Genomic DNA, 18,720 nt, shown 5'->3' with positions numbered 1-18,720 from the left:
TCTCTTATCCAAACCTAGTTTGTCTCAATTTTGTTCAGAAGTGGCTGCAGCTCACAGTAAGTGTGTGCTGGTTTGCAGAAGAACAGAAATAATATCACTTACATGGAGCAAAAATGAATGGATACATTTTCTAGTGCCTAAATTTGAACCTCTGAGGATAAGCCGATCAAATTTAAAAGGTACAAAATTCCTCTGTAGAAACCCACAGATTGCGACACCTTCCAGGTGTTCATTCTGTGCCCCCTTTAATGAGCACATGTAACAAAAATAAACCTTTCAGTTTATTAGTGTGAGTCAGCACTTGGTGATTGATCCCAATCCCCACGGAGTGCAGTGATGAGTCCCCCACTAAAGACTGCAAGCAGCCAGAGGTGCTCCCTGCAGTGCTCAGGTAGCAGGGACAGGGAATGCTGCCAGCACAGGCTGCTCCACTTCCACCACTGAATCCAACAGAGCCAAATTTACAAGAGGATCAGATGTCACAAAACGATTTCATTTCAGAAACAATACATTGCTCTGCTTTAGCACCATTTCCAGAGCTCCAACACTCTCTCCCCATCCCAGCAACCCATTCCTTCACTGTGCCTCCCACAAAAGGCAGATCTGACAAGAATGGCTAACTGTGCATTTACTGAACTCCTGCAGCAAGGAAATGAAGCAAGAAGATGGAGAGAGTCCTTCATTATTTGGCCTGTCTGGCTCACTGCAGCCTTGGCTCAGTGTCCAGTTTGAGCTGCTGTTTTCTGATCCACAGAGCTTTGAACTCAGCTGCACCAAGTCCTTCCCATCTCGGGAGGGAAGGAACCACACTAAAGAGCACAGTCCTGAGCTCCTCACACCACACACCTCCCCTGCCATTTTAACATTAAAGACAGAGCCTTTGGGGAGGTCTGGGAGTCCAGGTTCACCAAGGGAAAGAAAGGCTTTTCTTACTAGTTTCTTCAGCTCTTCATCCACACATTTGGATTCCCCTTCTGCACTAATGCAACCAGTGGGAGGATCTGCATCAAACAGGAGGGGAAAATATCCCAAAACGCTCTGAGTTCCTCACTTGCAATCACCTGACTTTGAACATCAGCTCATTCTGTCACCAGAAACCTTGTATAAGATGAATGGTTCCACATTTCTTCATTCATCAGCCAGCTGTGACTGCTCTGTTTCTCCAGCCCTGTGATGACAGCCACCTCCTGCTCGCCTGCCCCTGCGGCCTCTCCACAGCAGATGAAGATTCCCACAGCTGGGATTGGCTCTGAAATAAAGAGGTCACATCACCTAACACACTGCCACAAGCTGGCCCAGGCATCCCTGGGAACTGCAGAACCAGTTTATGTTTTGTTCATAGGCCAGATGGAAAAGTCAGCTCGGAGTGATTACCCCAGCCCAGTTCTCTGCCTGTACTGAGACCAGGGGCAAAGCTTTATTCCAATCCAACTGAGATGGCTGTTTCACTCAGCAGGAAATATTTTGCTTCACTTTAGGGAGGAGGTCAGTATCTAGAGGCTTATCTTTTTGTGGCTCTTTATCATCTTCCAGACAGACTTGGTTTAACAGAAACTTTGAACTCAGTGATGCACCTTGCAAGGTACAGGCCAGCAATTCCTCCACAAGACTCTGGTCTGGAACTACTCTGTTAATGTGCCAACAGGCAGTCACGTGTCACAGAATTAGTCCTATGGAATGTGTGTTCTCTAATACCCTTGCATGAGCTTATACCAAGCACACAACCACAGAATGGCTGGGGCTGCATCTGGCTCTGCAGGCAATATTCACCTCATGTTCCTCACTTGGTTCTTCTCGACAAAAGCCAGAATTCCTCAGGTGCCATTAGCTGAGTCCACACTTTCCTGGGATCACTCTGTGAAGCCACACCTTGTCTGTGCTGCTGACTACATCATTATTGAAAAGGCAGAATTAGGAGGTCAGACAGAAATATGGGGGAGAATGAGGTGCACAGGCAGAACATGGAGAAACTGCCCTGCTGAGAGGGAAAAGGGAAATGAACAGTGTATTGAAAGCAAGAGAGGTTTTTCTAGAAAAGAAGCCAGCCTTTCTCAATGGCAACAAAATCATTCCCTAACTAAGGGCAAGTGAGATCCTTTCCATTCTGAGAAATTTGAGTTATGAAAACATAATGGGAACCTCAGCATTTGGCTGATACATGCTCGATTTCTAAGTGAGTCAGAAGTTCACATTCTTCTACTGCAGCCTCCCAACTGAAAACAATCCCCACACTTCAAGCACAAGAATAATAAAGCACACATATGCTTCTTATAAAACAATCCTTACAAATAACCATGCCTTTTGTTTTCCTAATGGCTAAAATTCATCATTTCCCCCAAAAAAAGTTCAGATCAAAAAAAATGCACTCTCATTAAAAGAGAAGGCTCGCTTGGCTGAGCACAACAGGCAGTGACATTGCCCTCTTATTTTCTTAGTGCTTTTTGTCAATGGAGAGCCTGGAGAGCTGCTCCCCAGGCCCTGTGGGGCAGGGCAGGCTCAGCACAGCCCCACCCCTGTGCTGCAAACAGGGGCTTTCCTCCCCCTCTCCCCACATCAGCCCCGAGAGCATCCACATTCCTCTCCCTCCCAGAGTGTACAGACAGGTGAGCAGCAGCAACAACAACAACAACAACAACACCAGCATGGAATCCCAGACTGGTTTGGGCTGGAAGGGACCTCAAAACCCATCCCATTCCACCCCTGCCATGGCAGGGACACCTCCCACTGTCCCAGGTGCTCCCAGTCCTGCCCAGCCTGGCCTTGGGCACTGCCAGGGATCCAGGGGCAGCCCCAGCTGCTCTGGGCACCTGTGCCAGGGCCTGCCCACCCTGCCAGGGAACAATTCCTAATTCCCAATATCCCATCCAGCCCTGCCCTCTGGCAGTGGGAGCCATTCCCTGGGTCCTGTCCCTCCATCCCTTGTCCCCAGTCCCTCTCCAGCTCTCCTGGAGCCCCTTCAGGCCCTGCCAGGGGCTCTGAGCTCTCCCTGAGCCTTCTCCTCTCCAGGTGAGCACCCCCAGCTCTCCCAGCCTGGCTCCAGCCCTGGAGCAGCTCCATGGCCTCCTCTGGATCTCTCCAGCAGCTCCACATCCTCCCTGGGCTGGGCCCAGGGCTGGGGCAGCTCTGCAGGTGGGGTCTCACCTGAGCAGGGCAGAGGGGCAGAGTCCCCTCCCTTACAACACCTGGGCACCACACCCAGCACAGGAGCAGAGGGTGCCCTTCAGAGCTGGTGCCAACTCAACAAATGAAAATGAAACCTCACCAAGGAGTCACCCAGCTCTGGGACATCCTTGCAGTGCCTGAGATGACCCAGCCTGGGCAGCAGAAACTTCCCTTGCCCAGGAGTGAAGGAGCCTGTCCCACACTGTCACCCTGAACAAGGTGTGACATCACCCCAGACAAACAGAGGTCATCTGGGGATGCTTTCAGTGCATGGTTGGACGAGAAGTGCAGCAATCTGTACAGAAATAGCAATTCTAAAAATAACACCAAGAGGTTCCTTCCTAGGCAGTTAATGAAATCCAACTTCATAAAAGCCCAAAAATGTAACAATCACAAACCTTGTGCAGGTAGTTGTCAATACTCTCCCATGGCTTCCTCCTCTGTCAGAGGGGCTCTAACCTCAGTGTCAAGGGCTCTGCAGCACCAGGATGACAATCTCTGGCACAGGACAGTGGGGACACTCATGGGAGGGGAGCACAGCACTGCAGTCCCTCATTCCCTTCCCATTTTACACCTCTCCCTCCACCCTCATGGCCAGGCACAGCCAGAGGGGTGGCTCAAGGCCCTGAGCTGGGTGATCCCCATCCTGACCAAACCAGGGTTGGTACTCCTGTGTTCAAAGCTGTTTAAACAAAAGTCACAGTTTCATCTTACAGTTTTTCTTTTCCTTCAAAAAGATTCAGCCAGGCTACCCTTACTTCCTTTAGGCACCAGCTCCATGCATTTTTTCAGTGATGAAGAGAATTAGGTTTTGTTCCCACAAACCAGCTCGGTGCAGAGGGAAGGGTGAGGAGCGAGTCACCACGTTCCCAGAAGGAGGACAACAATCAGTGCCCTGGAATGAGCCCTTCCTCACATCCCACTGTCCTGCCAACCTCCTCAGGCCAGGAGCAGGAGGATCTGTCACAGCCAGTTAATGCCCTTGCACTGAGTTAATGGCACTTCCATAGAAATGGAAATTCACTTTAAAAACACCTAAAACAGCACTCCAGAAAACTAACAATTTCTTCTTTCAAACTTATCAACCCTGCAAAGGGGAAGAAAACCGATATTGTCCAGGATAAAAGGGGAAACTTCTTAATTATGTAAGAGACTGAGACTGCCAGGAACAGCAGCAGCCCCAGAGGACTCAAGCACAGGATGGGAAAGAATCATCAGATCCAGAGTACTATCATAGAGCTAAAATTATATCTATTTTTTTGCCTCCAGACATCTCTGGAAATCCCCAAGTTCTAAACCTAACAACCTTTAACTGTGTGTCCTAAGTAGTTTTATTTGAAAAAACCCACCTGGTAATTCTAAAAAGCTGTAGTACATACTTTGAAGCCATCCAACTTTCTTTTGAGAACAGTAACAATAGTTTGATTGTTGTATAAAAGACATCCCCAGCTTTTCTTCAGCCAGTTCCTCCCCTGAGCACATTTCAGCAGCAGCACATTGCTGGATGGGGCAGGGCCTCTCCCTTTCCCAGGTCAGTGGGTACAGGAGCCAGGCCCTGGGCACAGCCAGGAGTGCTGGGCAGTGGAGGAGTCACCAGCCCTGCAAGTGCTCAAAAAAGGTGGAGATGTGGCACCTGGGGACATGGTGACATGTTTACTTGAGTAAACAAAGTGGAGGAGACCCATCTGTCCAGGCTGAACCAGGCCCTCCAGAGGCAGAGAGAAATTGCTGCTTTGCTTATGTTGAATAAAACAATGGTTAAACCCCTAAGTTAGAAGAATTTCTCCTTCTTCCTCTGACTAATTACATCTCAGAGTGGTAGATTAAAACTCCATGTCTGGTAGAATCCCAGACTAGTTTGTTGGAAGGGCCCTTAAAGATCTTCTCATTGCAACTCCCCTGCCATGGGAAGGGACACCTGCCACCAGACCAGCACTGACACTCAGCATTTTCAGAACCTTCAAACAATGCATTCTTCATCCATATTTCTGCTGCAGCTTTTGAAAATCCCACCCTGAGGGTCCAGGAACAGTTCCAGTCACTCCCAAATCCCAAATCTGCTCTCTCCACACACAGAGCTCTCCAGGTGACCCTGCAGTGATTGCAGAACAGCTTTTCCCACGGCTGGCTCAAGCCACTTGTCCAGGACACGCTGCAGATGCTGCCCAAGGCTCAGGCAGAGCCTTGCCAGTCCCTCACCCCACACTCCCACTGACTGCAGAGCTGCCTCCGAGCCCTTCCACTGCTCCTAGCACCAAATCCATGGCCAAATAAAAGATCTCAATGCTAATTAAAACAAAAGTTGTGATGGCTGTTCCCTTTCAAAATTTATAGCTGCACCTCCTAGGTAAAATTAAAAAACCCTATTTTTGAGAGGTCCTGCAAGTAAAATCATAGCTCTGGGGAGGCTAAGTGGAAAAGCCAGGATACCTGTCAGCTCAGCACCAATGTGTTTGAAAGGATTTGGTGGTTTCCATGGTGATGGGGAGGGTAAGGGGCTGCCTGGTTCCAGCTCTGACTGACGCACATCTCAAACAATCGCTCTCTTCCTGTTCGTATGGCACAAGAAAAACAGGATGCTGAGAGGTGTTTATCTGAGAGAGCGAGATAAGCAAGCGCACTGAGAGTTCTCCAAGTATAGGAGTTCACCAATGAGATGTTATAGACTTTCTGTGGAAAAAAAAAAACCCTGCTGCTGCCGTGCTGAACGTGATTAAATTATGCATGGAAAAGTCCTTTCCCTTGGAAGGCGCAGGAACCGTGCAGAGCTGGTCTATGAGCCCTGAATACCAATGGAAAGTCTCTTTAGAGCGTGGTACCGAGTTACAGCGCTGAATGAAAGCAGAGAGCCAGCTCAGTGTGTGATATCTGCCCCCCCAAGCCCTGCCTGGGCCCCACTGGGGGGGTGGGTACAGAGGGTGGGGGCTGCCACAGCCCTGGGGCTGCACACAGAGCTCAGGCTGCTCTCAAGGGCTCTGTGCCCATGAGCGCCAGTTCACAGGCACTTCTCAGGCCTCCCACCCAACCTGAGGCACTTTGCAGTATTTTAAATGTCCCTCAGTGCCTGAGAGGGAATCTGCCCCCTTCTTATCCCAGCTTCATCAGTGACAGAACCTGCAAACCCCAGAGTCAATAATTACCTGCTCTCTAATCACCACGAGCTGGTGGGTTACAGCCCAGCAGCACTCTGGGGTTTAAAGCTGAAAATCTCAAGTCTAAAAAGCACAGCAGCATTGTCCAGGGGTGGTTCTGGAGCAGGGGAAGGCACCTTCACACCCCTGTCACACGTGGGACAGGCAGTACCCCTGTCCAGAGGCTGGGCAAAGCCATGGCACGAAAACAGGGCCTGGCTGGACACACTGGAACTGACCTGGGGTCACAGTGGCTTTAATGCATCTCTCCTGCTGATTCACAGAATCCCAGAACCTCCTGAGCTGGAAGTGACTCACAAGGACCAGGCAGCCCAGCACCGGAATTCCAGCTGTACCCATCCCATCCATGTGGCCACCAAAACTATCCCATCATAGCCAGGAATTGTTACAGCTTGGCACTCTAAGAACAAGCCTGGTTCCCAAAACCCTGTAAGACACAACAGCTGAGCTTTGTCACCTGTGCCATCCACACTGGAGGACACAGGGTAGGACAGATCTGCATGAGAAAGTGGATTTCTGCTTTATGCAAATTTTGTTTTCTCAGTCATTGCACATATTTAAGACAGTATCAAAGGAACAAAATGGGAACCCAGTCATTGTCTCTGGCTTGGCTGGCTTACAGATCAACTCCCAGCCTTTAATTCTAGGAAGTGAGTGACCACACAGCCTCCTGACAGCCAAGGGCCCCCCTTTTTCCATCTGACTTGCTGTTTGTCTTGGAAGTAGCCAGGTTAAGGCTGTCCCATTCAGCCTGCAGCGGAATGTGGGGCAGATGGAAAGAGGGAAAGACAGACAGAGAGACACTGCAAAGGCTGAGACAAAGCCTGGTGGTGGGATGAAAGAGTGTGGAACGAAGGCAGGGCCCAGCCAAGCCAAACAAAGTTTTCCTTGAGTGATTACATCTGCTGGAGAGTCCCCAGCTTGCACTCTCCTTGCTGAGAAATTCTTTTAATTGTGTCTAGGACATTTTAAAAATCCCAAGAAAAGCTCCTCTGTAATTGTTGGAGCTCTGAACTGTGTGAACTTTTGTCGTGCTGAATCGCTGCAAACCTCTGCCACCGAAGCAGGGCTTTGCTGAGGGAGAGCCCTGGGGAGAGAAAACTGGTCATAAATCTCCATTTCTTTTTTCCCAAGGAAAAACAAACAATTTAGAGAAATTCTTCTCCCTCCCAATGTCTGTATAGCTCAGTGCAAAGTGCATCCAGCAGAAAATGAAAAGAGATCCGTTCTCAGTTAGCCAAAATTAAGCAAGGTTAAATGAGCGATGTGTAGAGCCAAAGCCCACAGCTCTGTGAAATGGGCACCTCCCAGGGGCAGCGGGGATGGTGGATCTTCCACAGCCACCAGAGCCACTCAGTGCTGGCTGAGGGACGAGGGGAGCAGTGGGGCAGGAGTGCATGGCCAGCACCTGCACCACACAGCACCACAGGGCACCATGGGCAAGTCCTGGCAGATATGAAAATCAAAACTTGTGGGCCAGAAAGACAGAGAAATATTAAATAATCTTCAGGAGCTGTGATCTTGCCTTGACCAGACACACTTCAGGTGTTACCTGAATGCCACTGCCCTGGGCTTTTCGTGACAGGTCCAAATACCTTGTCTGTGGCAAACCTCCCTCATCTTCAAGCTTGTTTTCACAGCATTAATATCCCTCCACCCCCCACTGTGACCAGAAATGCCAGAGAGTTGACAGGCTCCAAGCACCTCATTTCTCTCCTTCAGCACCTGCACATCTGCCTGCATGCTCAGGTCACTGGGTATTTGTGTTTGCCACATGTGAGGGACAGCCACTGGAAGCCACTCCAAAGCCAAGGCTCAGTGTCAAAGATAAATTAAAAATAACAAGGTGGGTGAGCTGCCTCCTCTGGCCATAGTCTGACAGCTCACTGTGCCACAGGGTGGGGTACCCTGGTAAGGAGGGAGCACCAACATGTCTGTGCCCCTAAAACAGCCACCCAAAGGTGGGCTCGGTGTCTGCACATTTCCCCAAGCACTCTGAATAAATACCTGCCTGTATCACACCTGGTGCCAAGACATTCTGCTTAGCACATGAGCTGTCCAAAAGCAAAGTGACTCATTCTCATTAGAATCACAGAATCTCCTGAGCTGGAAGGGACCCACCAGGATCTCCCAGCCCAGCCCTTGTCCCTGCCCAGCCCCCCCACAACCCCACCCTGTCCATCCCTGGCAGCGCTGTCCAAAGGCTCCTGGAGCTCTGGCAGCCTCGGGGCCGTGCCCATTCCCTGGGCAGCCTGGGCAGTGCCAGCACCCTCTGGGGGAAGAACCTTGCCCTGAGCTCAGCCCCAGCCGTGCCCTGGCTCCTGTCCCTGTCCCAGAGCAGGGACTGGAGCTGTCCCTCTGCTTCACCTCCATAGAAAATGAACTTGGCCAAAACAGAGATCTGCTCTTGCTGGGCCAGGGAACTGACCCAACTCAGTGAAGGCTCCAAGGTACCAGCACAGGAGCAAAGAGGTGACCTGTGCCAGGACTGGGTGCAAAGGTATGAGAGAGAAGGGCAGGAGCAAGACATGCCTCTTGCAGCTGTGATTCAGCTGTTTGATCAGTCAGCACTTCCACTTGCTCCATTCTGCCAGAGCACACACTGTTCCTTATCCCCCAGAACTCACAGTACTGACTGCACAGCAGGTAGTCACACCTATCCTTCAGTGACCTGAAGGTTTTATGCGCTCTGCCATGCAGAAGACAAGATTCCAGCTGAAGGCAAACTCACACACCAGCCCCAGGACAGGATTTCTCAGCTTGCTGCTCATTGTGGGGCTGTGAGCTGATCAGCACCCTGAGCCCCTGGAGCAGAGTCACCAGCACTGCCAAAGGATGTCAGTGCACAGGCTCATGTCAACATCATCCAGATTTGTTTTTTAGACAGTATGCCTGATAGAAACTTTAAAGCAGTATCTGTAATTTTAGAACAGAATTTATCCTTACGATAGGCAGCCTTTCCAGGCAGAACCACCTGCTCTGCTCCCAGACCCTGCATTTCAAAAAGCACAGCACAGCCAGGATCATGCCATGTGGAAAGACCAGCTCAGTGTCTGTTGAACAACACCTCAACAAGGCTGAAGGAAGCCTCAATGGAGAGAAACACCAGATGTGGCTGAGGGAAGGGGAACAGTCAGACCAGGTGGCAGCTCAAAGACACTGAGCCTGATCAGGACCTGTAAGCAAAGGGACCAGTGTCTCTCTAGGCCCCAGGTACAGGGAACAGTTTGAGGGCCAAGGAGCACCATCTCAGAACATCCACTGCAATAATCCCAGTCCTCAAAACTATGGAGGGTTCCCTGAAAACCTCCAGTTTGCTGGGGAGGAGGTTGGGATTTTGTTTTATGCTTATTTGCCTCTTGTTTCTGTCCTGGTAGATAATGTTAATTTCCAGTAACTGTTGACCAAAGTGGAAAAGGAGGATTTAACAATAAAGTGCAAGAGCCCATCACAAGTTATGGCAACCCATGTGCTCTGATGAAACAATAGCACACCAACATAAAATAAATCAGTGCCTTTTAATTTAATAATGTAAATTACCCTCCCACCTGCTGTGAGTCTCCATAAGGAGAAAAAGCTGGCAGTGTATTTACCAAGCTGTCTATCCCAGTCCCATTCTGCACTGGCCTCCTGCCCCGGGGTTAGACTGTAGGACTCTGTCATCTCTTGCACTCGTATGACCTAAGAAAGGGAATGTGGCCTTTTTCCCACAAGCCCAGAGTGAGAACATCATAAAAGCTGAACTTTAGCCCCCTTTTTGGGCAGGCAGCACAATAGCAAGGAGGATGCTGTTACTCCCCAGAGGCTCTGCTGCTGAAAAACATCACCAAGCTCAAGTAAAAGGTCAGTAGTTAGGATTGCATCTCTTGTTTTCTTCAGTTTTCCTCCTCCGTCAAAGGCAGTTCAACATTCTTTGCACACCCCCCTCCCTCCTTCTGAGAAATGCAGGAAGGAAGTGCTTGCAAAATAGTTTAATTTAAAAGAAGGCACAATCACACACAGCAAGCCCTGGTGCAGCCTCTGAGCAGGACGTGTCCACTGCTCCCCGTTCCCACTGCAGCACAAACGAGTCCCTCCCTGCCCACACACCCGGGCAGGGCTGTGCTGCTGCATCTGGGCTGCAGAGCTGTGGTTATGTGCTGCAGGCAGCCCTGCTTCCCCAGAGCACACAGCACGTCTGCCCAGGAGCCAGGGCTGCCCTGCAGCCTCCCAGGGCACTGCATGGGACCAGGCACCCAGTGCTCCTGGGCTGCAGGACAGTGTCACCTCCTGTCTCTCCCATAACTAGTGCTTGTTTGATTTCACAGGATGTTCTTCCACCAAGGCTTGTTACCTGAACCTTCCTAGGGTTTGGGAAGGTATTTGGGACAGTTGGATTTAACTTGACCCTTTTCTTCACTAGATTTATGTGAAAGAACCAGAGTGGGTGGAAGCAGCTGTTATACTCCATGCCTTTTTGCAAAGAGGAATGTAGAGACCAGCAGGCAATTCCTGGAAAACTCCTTCATTATCCATCAGTTTCTGCTGTATGACCACATATCCAATCTAAACATCATTCTTCCCAGGCACACGGTGTTTTTGTATCCCTGGACAAACAACACTTACTATCACAAGCCTCTTTCCTTGTCTTTTCCAAGACTGTGGCAGTCCCAAGACTTCCCTTGAGCCATGAACCACAAGAGCCACATGTCAGGACAGGCTGGCAGTCCCTGCCTGCTTTCCCTTCTTTGAGAATTCCCAGTCCTTCCAGCCCAGTGTCCTGACACAACCCCCTCAGTGCCTGTTCCAGGGTGCCACGTTCCCCTCACTGCTCGTGGGTTCATCTCCAGCTGGCATTCTTGGACTTCATGGGACACTGCCAACAAACCAGTCCTGTCTCTTCTTTAACCCGTTGCTGTCACAGGGCATCGTTAGGTTAATTAAATAACAACGAGATCAATGCATGAAGGACCTGAGCAGAATCACACCCAGGACCACTCGAGTGGTGCCTCCTTCCAAACAGGATGGAAGGATGCCCAGGACTAGCACACACAAAATCAGTTATTTTCTAGAAGGACATTTCAAAATGCTGCATGCAGTTAACGTGAGCACTTTGCTGTGTACAGTCCCACAGGTTCACAAAGGGGAAGATTAACACTCTCCCAAACAGGGAAATGAGAGTACCCAATGCCACCAGCTGGGGACTGGGGGGCTGCAGCAGGACCTGAAACCAGGTTGCTGAGTTTGGCTTTTTTATTTTAAAGTTGACAGCTTCAACTTCCAGCAGCTACACCCAGCACTGATCACGGGGAAACCTGCTGTTCTCCAGCTCTAGGCCAGATGGGTAAAGTTTTTGGGTTAACGTTTTCATAACCATGCAGCCAGGGCTGCTGTTTATTACCCATCCCATCCCCAGGAACTTCTTGCCTTCTTTTCTTTTTCACTTGCTGTTGCTTATGTGCATTTCTGATAGATTTAAAAATAACTGTTAGTACTGCAGAAATACCTTCAGCTTTAACATAAGGGTTCCATAATCCTGCATTCTTTATAGACCTTAAATAAAAAATTATTTCTGTCCTGCAGAGTGTTGTAGAGGCATTTAAGGAGATTACTGCCCACCCCATGCCTGCTGCAAGCCCAGACAAAGGACAATAAAAATGGGAAACAGAGGAGAAGGAATGAAAGAACCCCAGAAAGGCACATTTGGCTGGGAGAGGAGGTGCTCCTGCAGGTAGTCAGCACAGAGCCTGACCACTCCTTCAGTGAAATTTTTTTTTCTAATATCCAATCTGAACCTCCCCTGTTGCAACTAAGGTTGTTTCCTTTTGGCCTGTCCCCTGGCACAGGGCAAGAGACCAAACCACCACCTCACTACAAACTCCCTTCAGGTACTTGTAGAGAGAAATTCCTAGCTCAGCGTTTGTGAGGATACTAAAGCCATACTGAAAAATATAAACCCAAAGAGCTGGTTCAGGGATTGGTTAAAAACAGGTTTCAGAGCAGATAGATCTGAAAATATGACCCAAATATTGTAATGCAGCATTTAAACAAAAGCAGTGATACAGGGAAAAAGATCCCAATTCAGTTCTGAGCCTCTTCTTGGAGAGAACCCTACTCAAAGGTGATCCAGTCAAAGGTGAGGACCCCACCTGCCTTGGTTCCTCCTTCCTTAAGGCATCACAGATGGCTTTGCCTCAGCACTGCCCTGAAGGGCTGACAGAAAGCTCTGCCTCATCCCAGCACCCACAGTGACCCACACATCACCTGGGGTGCTCTGCCCCCAGAGCATCCCCAGCACCTCCTTGGCCCCAGGCCCCACCACCTGCCAGCACAGCAGCTCCTCAGCAAACATCAGCCCTTTGCCTCCCTTCCTCCCTTTTTCATTTGTTGAGATGCTTCTTTGAAGGGGAACTTTGATTATTCAGATAATGATAAAGGGAAGGGCAGCCAGTGTGCAGTGCCTGCTGCCAAGGCCCAGCCCCAGAGGAGCTGGCTGGTGCTGGGCTGCAGGGCTCTGCTTCCAGGCTGTGTCCCCAGGCTCTGTCCCACTCTCTGTCCCCAGGCCCTGTTCCCACTCTCTCTCCCCAGGCTCTGCTCCCAGGCCCTGTCCCCATGCTCTGTCCTCAGTCTGTGTTCCCACTCTCTGTCCTGAGGCCCTGTCCCCAGGCTGTGTCCCCACTGTCTGTCCTGAGGCCCTGTCCCCGGCTGTGTCCCCACTCTCTGTCCTGAGGCCCTGTCCCCAGGCTGTGTCCCCACTGTCTGTCCTGAGGCCCGTCCCCGTGTCCCACTCTGTCTGGCCCTGTCCCCGGTGTGTCCCACTTCTGTCCTGGCTCCCAGCTGTGTCCCCACTGTCTGTCCTGAGGCCCTGTCCCCCGGCTGTGTCCCCACTCTCTGTCCTGAGGCCCTGTCCCCGGCTGTGTCCCCACTCTCTGTCCTGAGGCCCTGTCCCCAGGCTGTGTCCCCACTGTCTGTCCTGAGGCCCTGTCCCCGGCTGTGTCCCCACTCTCTGTCCTGAGGCCCTGTCCCCGGCTGTGTCCCCAGGCTCTCTCCCCAGGCCCTGTTCCCGGTGTTTATCCCGCGGTGTTTTCCCCTCGTTAGCGATTGTTTGGCGGCTGCTGATGGATGGTGCCAGGGCTGTGTCTGGAAACGCTCCCCAGCCCTCAGGAAGCTCAGGGGCCTTTGCCAGTACTTCCTTCCTGCATGTAAGGGGAGGACAGAATGGGAAAAACCTTGGCTGTCTCTCGCCCTGAGAAAAGGTCTCCCCTTCCAGCTGGATTACAGTAACAGTATTTTAATCTTTCACAAGATTATAATATCCTTCCTCTCTAAGTATAGCTCCAGTGGCAGCTCAGAGAATGAAATGAACCAACAATGGAAAACTCAATAGGTGGTGCTGGAAGCTGAACAAATGGAGGTCCAGATTGGAAGATCCCTATCCTCAGTCAGGATGTAAATCACCAGTGATCACACCTGTCTAACTCGGGACTTGACTCCAAGAGCAATCAGGACTAAGCACTTCAGCAGGAGGTGTAAAATGTACATGAGTGATACATGGAAAATCAGTCCCTCCAGACAGATTCATTCCTGTGCCTGTTTTAGAGAGTGGATCTAAACTCAAACCACAACATTTATTACACCTACAAAAAAGAAGGCTGCAATGAGCGATCTGTGAATATTCTGACCAGACATTTCTCACAAGCACCCAGGATGTGTTATAGAGACTTGAATGTCTTTTTCCCCAAACCCAGCCTCTAGGTCCTTCTGTGGATGATTCACGAATCTCCATGACATCCTGATGTGTCATCATCACCTGTTCACAGTAATAAAATACGTGCTGAGTATTAGAGAATAGATATTTCATGCTACCACAGGAATTTTCCTAAATTTTCCATTTTTAAGCCCCAGATTCAAACCCATGGACAATGGCAAGGGTGTTAGTGTAGGCAGATGTTCAGAACCCCAAATTGCTGTGCCCCAGCCATGTGGCCTGGGACAGCCAGAGCAGGGCACATGGGTGGTGGCTCTGAGGACCCCTCTCCCTGCAGGCCCAGCAAGGGGAGATCCCAGCAATCCCCTCATTTGTCTGGGCAAGTTTGCCCAAGCGAGGCTGTAAAAGCAAGGAAGAAATTCTCAGGACTCAACAACAAAAGAAAACTCCCCCAACCTGTGAGCAGACAGCTCTCCTAACAGCCTCTATTTCTGACAAAGGCCTCAGACAAAAAGACTTCACCCATGAACAAAGGTTGGGGAACAATGGGAACTGTCAAAAAATAGCCCTCACGTCAGAGCTAAGAATGCCCCTTGACACTTCCAAAAAAGCCCAGGCTGAGCAGAGCCTGGGAGGCTGCAGGCACAGCCCCTGGCATCCGCCTCTCCCAGCACAAACTGCCAGCAGCACTCTGTGAGGCTGAGCTCCCACAGCCAAAGATGGGGATGGAAGAAGAGAGCAAATTTATGGCACGTCTGAGCCAGAAGTAACAAATTCCTGTCTATCCAAGCTCTCCAGCAGGACCCTGACCCTCAGACTCAATGGGACATACCCGACAATGGTGTGTGCACATCTTCCCTTGCTGCAAAGGGTTACCAATTACCAATGCAATTAATGAGAAAACTAAGTTATGGCAAATAGCAGAATGAGTTGTCTAACACAGTAATAAAACCCCTGTGTTCTTCTGAACTGGTGAGAACTTCCAGAAAAAATTGCTAGAAAAATTTTCAACCTGGACTAGAATTCTAAGAATGCTGATATTCAGATGTGGACAGGAAACCTCAAAGATCCAATAATCTTTATGGCATGCAATTTGGCATTGATTCACATGTTTTGCTTTATTTGTGACTCAGCACTCTTCTCCAACAGCAGTAAGAAAATAAATGGAAAGCAAATCATGCTGAATGAAAACTCACCCGTGGGCCGATCACTTGAGTAACTGTCCTGATTCATCCTCCCAAAGGTGGCACCAGATAAGGATCCTGAGGTTGGAAGTCTAAACTCAGAGATGCAGCCTAAGCTCTTCTTTCTGGAAAGCAAATGTAGAGTTACTGTCAAACTGTAGGAACTTCACCCTGTGTGAGAAAGATAATATCTTGTGTGTGGTCTGTTGTCCTTGAATTTAGCAGGAGAGTGGATAACCTACATGCATGTAACAACCTGGTGTAGGAGCCATAGGACACATGCCAGAAGATCAGAGAATGCAATGGGAAACTGAATTGAGTCAACCAAGAAGCCCTGGAAAGTGGCATCTGAGAGCCCATGGAAGGTCAAACAACATGGAGTTAAAAACACAGCTAGGTTCCTGGAACAAGCCGAGTTCCAGATTTGAACTGCGCAAACAGGAGTTTGGCTTTTCACTTGAGTAGACAAACAGAACTCCTGCACATGGTGAAGAGCTGGACTTGATGATCCTGAGGTCCTTTCCAACTCAGCCGATTCTATGATTCTATGCAAACCGCAGACCTACCTGACCCCAATCTGGACTAACAGGCCATGTGAAAGCGTGTTTTTGCCACAGCTACACAGCTCCTCCTCTTTGTTTGCTTGCCCTTCCACTCACCATCACGACTGTGGTAGAGTTGGGAACAGAACCCCTGTCTCCCAAATCCCAGTCCAGTGCCTTATCCCCCACATCCTTCCTGCTGAATCACACTGCAGGATTGTTTACCAGGAAGGAAATTCCCCCTCGAGAGCACTCACTCTGAGTGTGCTGGTGGAACACAAATGCTTAGAAAAACACAAACAGAGAAGCAATAACAACAAGTGATTTGGAGTCCCTGTGCTGGCTGGAGGCACAGCAGCACCTTGGGTTTGTTGTGGAGCAGTGGAAGCGAGGCCCCAGGGAGCAGGACGCGACACAGAACAAGCAGTGCATCCAGATGGCTCTCAGGAACAGCCTCCTGCTGTCCACAGATGATCTGTGACTCTGGAAGTCTCTTCCCCAGGTTTAACACGAGGTGTATGTCACTCAGGGCCATTCAAAAGGTTTGGATTCTCAGCAGACAGTGGGAGGCTCACCTTTGGGAGCAAACCTGCCAAGTGCAAGCAGCTGTGGATATGATCCAGAGGGTCAGAATAAACCTCAACATGTTGTGCAAGCAAAGGGCCCTCACTTTCTTTAAGGTCTTTAGCTCCAAAAAAAAAAAAAAACCAAAAAAACAACAACAACAAAAAAAAAAAACCACCAAAAACCAAAAAACCCAACAAAAATCAACAACGTGTGTATGAGGGGAAGATACTAAAAATGGAACAAATATGTTTTAGCCTAAACACGCTTTGCCCCATTGGTCTTCTAGAAAACAAAAAGGGCTGTAATTCATCCATGATCTGTCAAAAAACACAAACCCACTGAAATGGCAGATTCATGGTCCAGGACTCTGAAGAATTTGGCTCTGCTCAGCAGTTGGGCAAAGGGGAAGAATTTCCCCATTCACAAGCAGTGGCTTTCAGGTTGTGTCCCATGGGACCACACCACAATAACCAACAAACAGAGGCTTGGGCAGATGGCAGAGGTTGGACTGGATCTCAGGACACCCTCTTCAAATATCACTGCATGGGAATTCCAGCAGGACCTGAGGACTCCTGGGGGATAAGGAACCAAAGCTTCCATCTCGGCAGCATCCTGGGGTCACACCCAGATCTAGAGCAGCTCTAACAAGCCCCAAGATGGGGCTTCTACTACAGCAGAAGTTTCTCACCAGAAGACACTTTGAGGCACTTCAATTCCTTTGAACAGTAAAGAAAGTCACAATTTCTCCTCAGGGCTTCTTTTGACCTTGACATGACCTGAAATCCCTCAAGCCTTGCTTTTTGACATCATATGAGAGTAATTCAGGAATTAACATGAAATGTAATTCCATTGTTCTCCATTCAAATGGCTATTCTCTCATTCCTTGCCTGCTATTTTTGGGGTCAGGATCCAGTTTGTAGCTTTTTCCATTAGGTCTAAATCAAGTGTGTCCAGAGGGAGAAGATAACTGCACATGCTCAGTCCTGCAGGATGAGGCAGTGACCAGTGTGCAGGGGTGGGTGATGGCCCACAAGAAGGCAATTGCTGACATGAATGTCTCTTGCTTGGTTCAAACAATTCCCTGTATGGAAACCCAGCATGGAGCAGCCAAAGGAAAAGGCCAAAGGAAAAGGCAAAGAGCTGCCAAGCTGCTTCTCCAAGGACTGCTGGCTTTTCTCCAGAGCGAGTGTGGTCACTGGCGAGCTCTTGATTGTGATGTCAAGCTCATGGCTGGTGCCATGCAGGACTGATTTGGTTTGTATTGCAGCCAGAAGAGAGAAGGGAGCACACAGTCAGCCTGATAACACCGAGCTGAGGCAGGAGGATAGATGATGGATGGATGGATGGATGGATGGATGGATGGATGGATGGATGGATGGATGGATGGACAGTGTCTGACACCTGCTCTGCTTGCAACTGCTGCAGGGGCAAAGCAACCCCCAGGTGGATGGAGACAGTGTGAACAGAGCTCCCATTCTGCTTTCTCGGTAACAGCTGAGGCCACAGCCACTGCTAGACAGGGAACTGGGGGCCACCGGTTTCCTTCTGAGTGATTTCAGTTCAAGCAGGGCCATTGCTGGGCTGGAGTGAACAAGGTGCTCCTGACCCATGCTGGGAAAAGCAAGAAGTCTCCCTCCTGACAGTCTGTTAACTTCCATGGGATCAGCTCTGGGTTGGTATTTCAAGCTCTGCCTGAGCTGCTGCATCCCTTAATGCTCAGAAACATGGTGAAGTGACCATATAAAAAATCTTACCTCTTCTCAGAAAATGTCCCCACAAAAAAAGGAGGTTTCTATTCTGCCTGGGTATGGGAAATATTTGAAAACGTGAAGTGAGAGTCACTTAAATCTTTAGAAACAAGAAAACAAATACTGCAAAGCAGTACTTATTTGTAGGTGTCTTCATACGGGGATTTTGAAGTCTATTTCACATTTTTACAAGCCTCCTTTTATTGCCTTGATGTTACAGAACATAGAAGCACACACAGCTAAAAAAGGTATCACAGAATCCCCTGAGCTGGAGGGACCCACCAGGATCCCCCAGCCCAGCCCCTGTCCCTGCCCAGCACCCCCACAACCCCACCCTGTCCATCCCTGGCAGCGCTGTCCAAAGGCTCCTGGAGCTCTGGCAGCCTCGGGGCCGTGCCCATTCCCTGGGCAGCCTGGGCAGTGCCAGCACCCTCTGGGGGAAGAACCTTGCCCTGAGCTCAGCCTGAGCTGCCCTGGCCCAGCCCCAGCCGTGCCCTGCTCCTGTCCCTGTCCCAGAGCAGAGATGGGAGCTGTCCCTTGGGAGGAAGCTGCACATTGCCCTGAAGTTTCCAGTGTCATGCACCCCTCCCCAGAAAAAACATGAGTGAGGAGATGGGTGAAGGAGCTGTAGTTCTAGGAGTACCTGCAAAGGCATCCTCCGGAGATCATGAGTGCCTT

At 49.9% G+C, this 18,720-nt stretch overlaps 1 protein-coding gene across 3 annotated transcripts in view; it reads right to left on the bottom strand.

The window, feature by feature from the left end:
- EXD3 (exonuclease 3'-5' domain containing 3) overlaps nt 1-18,720 on the bottom strand; it is a 136,395-nt gene that overhangs the window by 66,488 nt on the left and 51,187 nt on the right. For all 3 annotated transcript variants that reach the window (XM_030961429.1, XM_030961433.1, XM_030961430.1), the window contains exon 3: nt 15,198-15,310. In XM_030961429.1, coding sequence (XP_030817289.1) covers nt 15,198-15,234 — 37 coding nt within the window. In that variant the 5' untranslated portion in view covers nt 15,235-15,310. The remainder of the gene's footprint in view (nt 1-15,197; nt 15,311-18,720) is intronic.

The sequence above is a fragment of the Camarhynchus parvulus genome, chromosome 17 (genome assembly GCF_901933205.1).
Source record: "Camarhynchus parvulus chromosome 17, STF_HiC, whole genome shotgun sequence".
NCBI lineage: Eukaryota > Metazoa > Chordata > Aves > Passeriformes > Thraupidae > Camarhynchus > Camarhynchus parvulus.
Note: the sequence above shows the minus strand (reverse complement) of the source record. Positions and strands in the feature narration are given on the sequence as shown.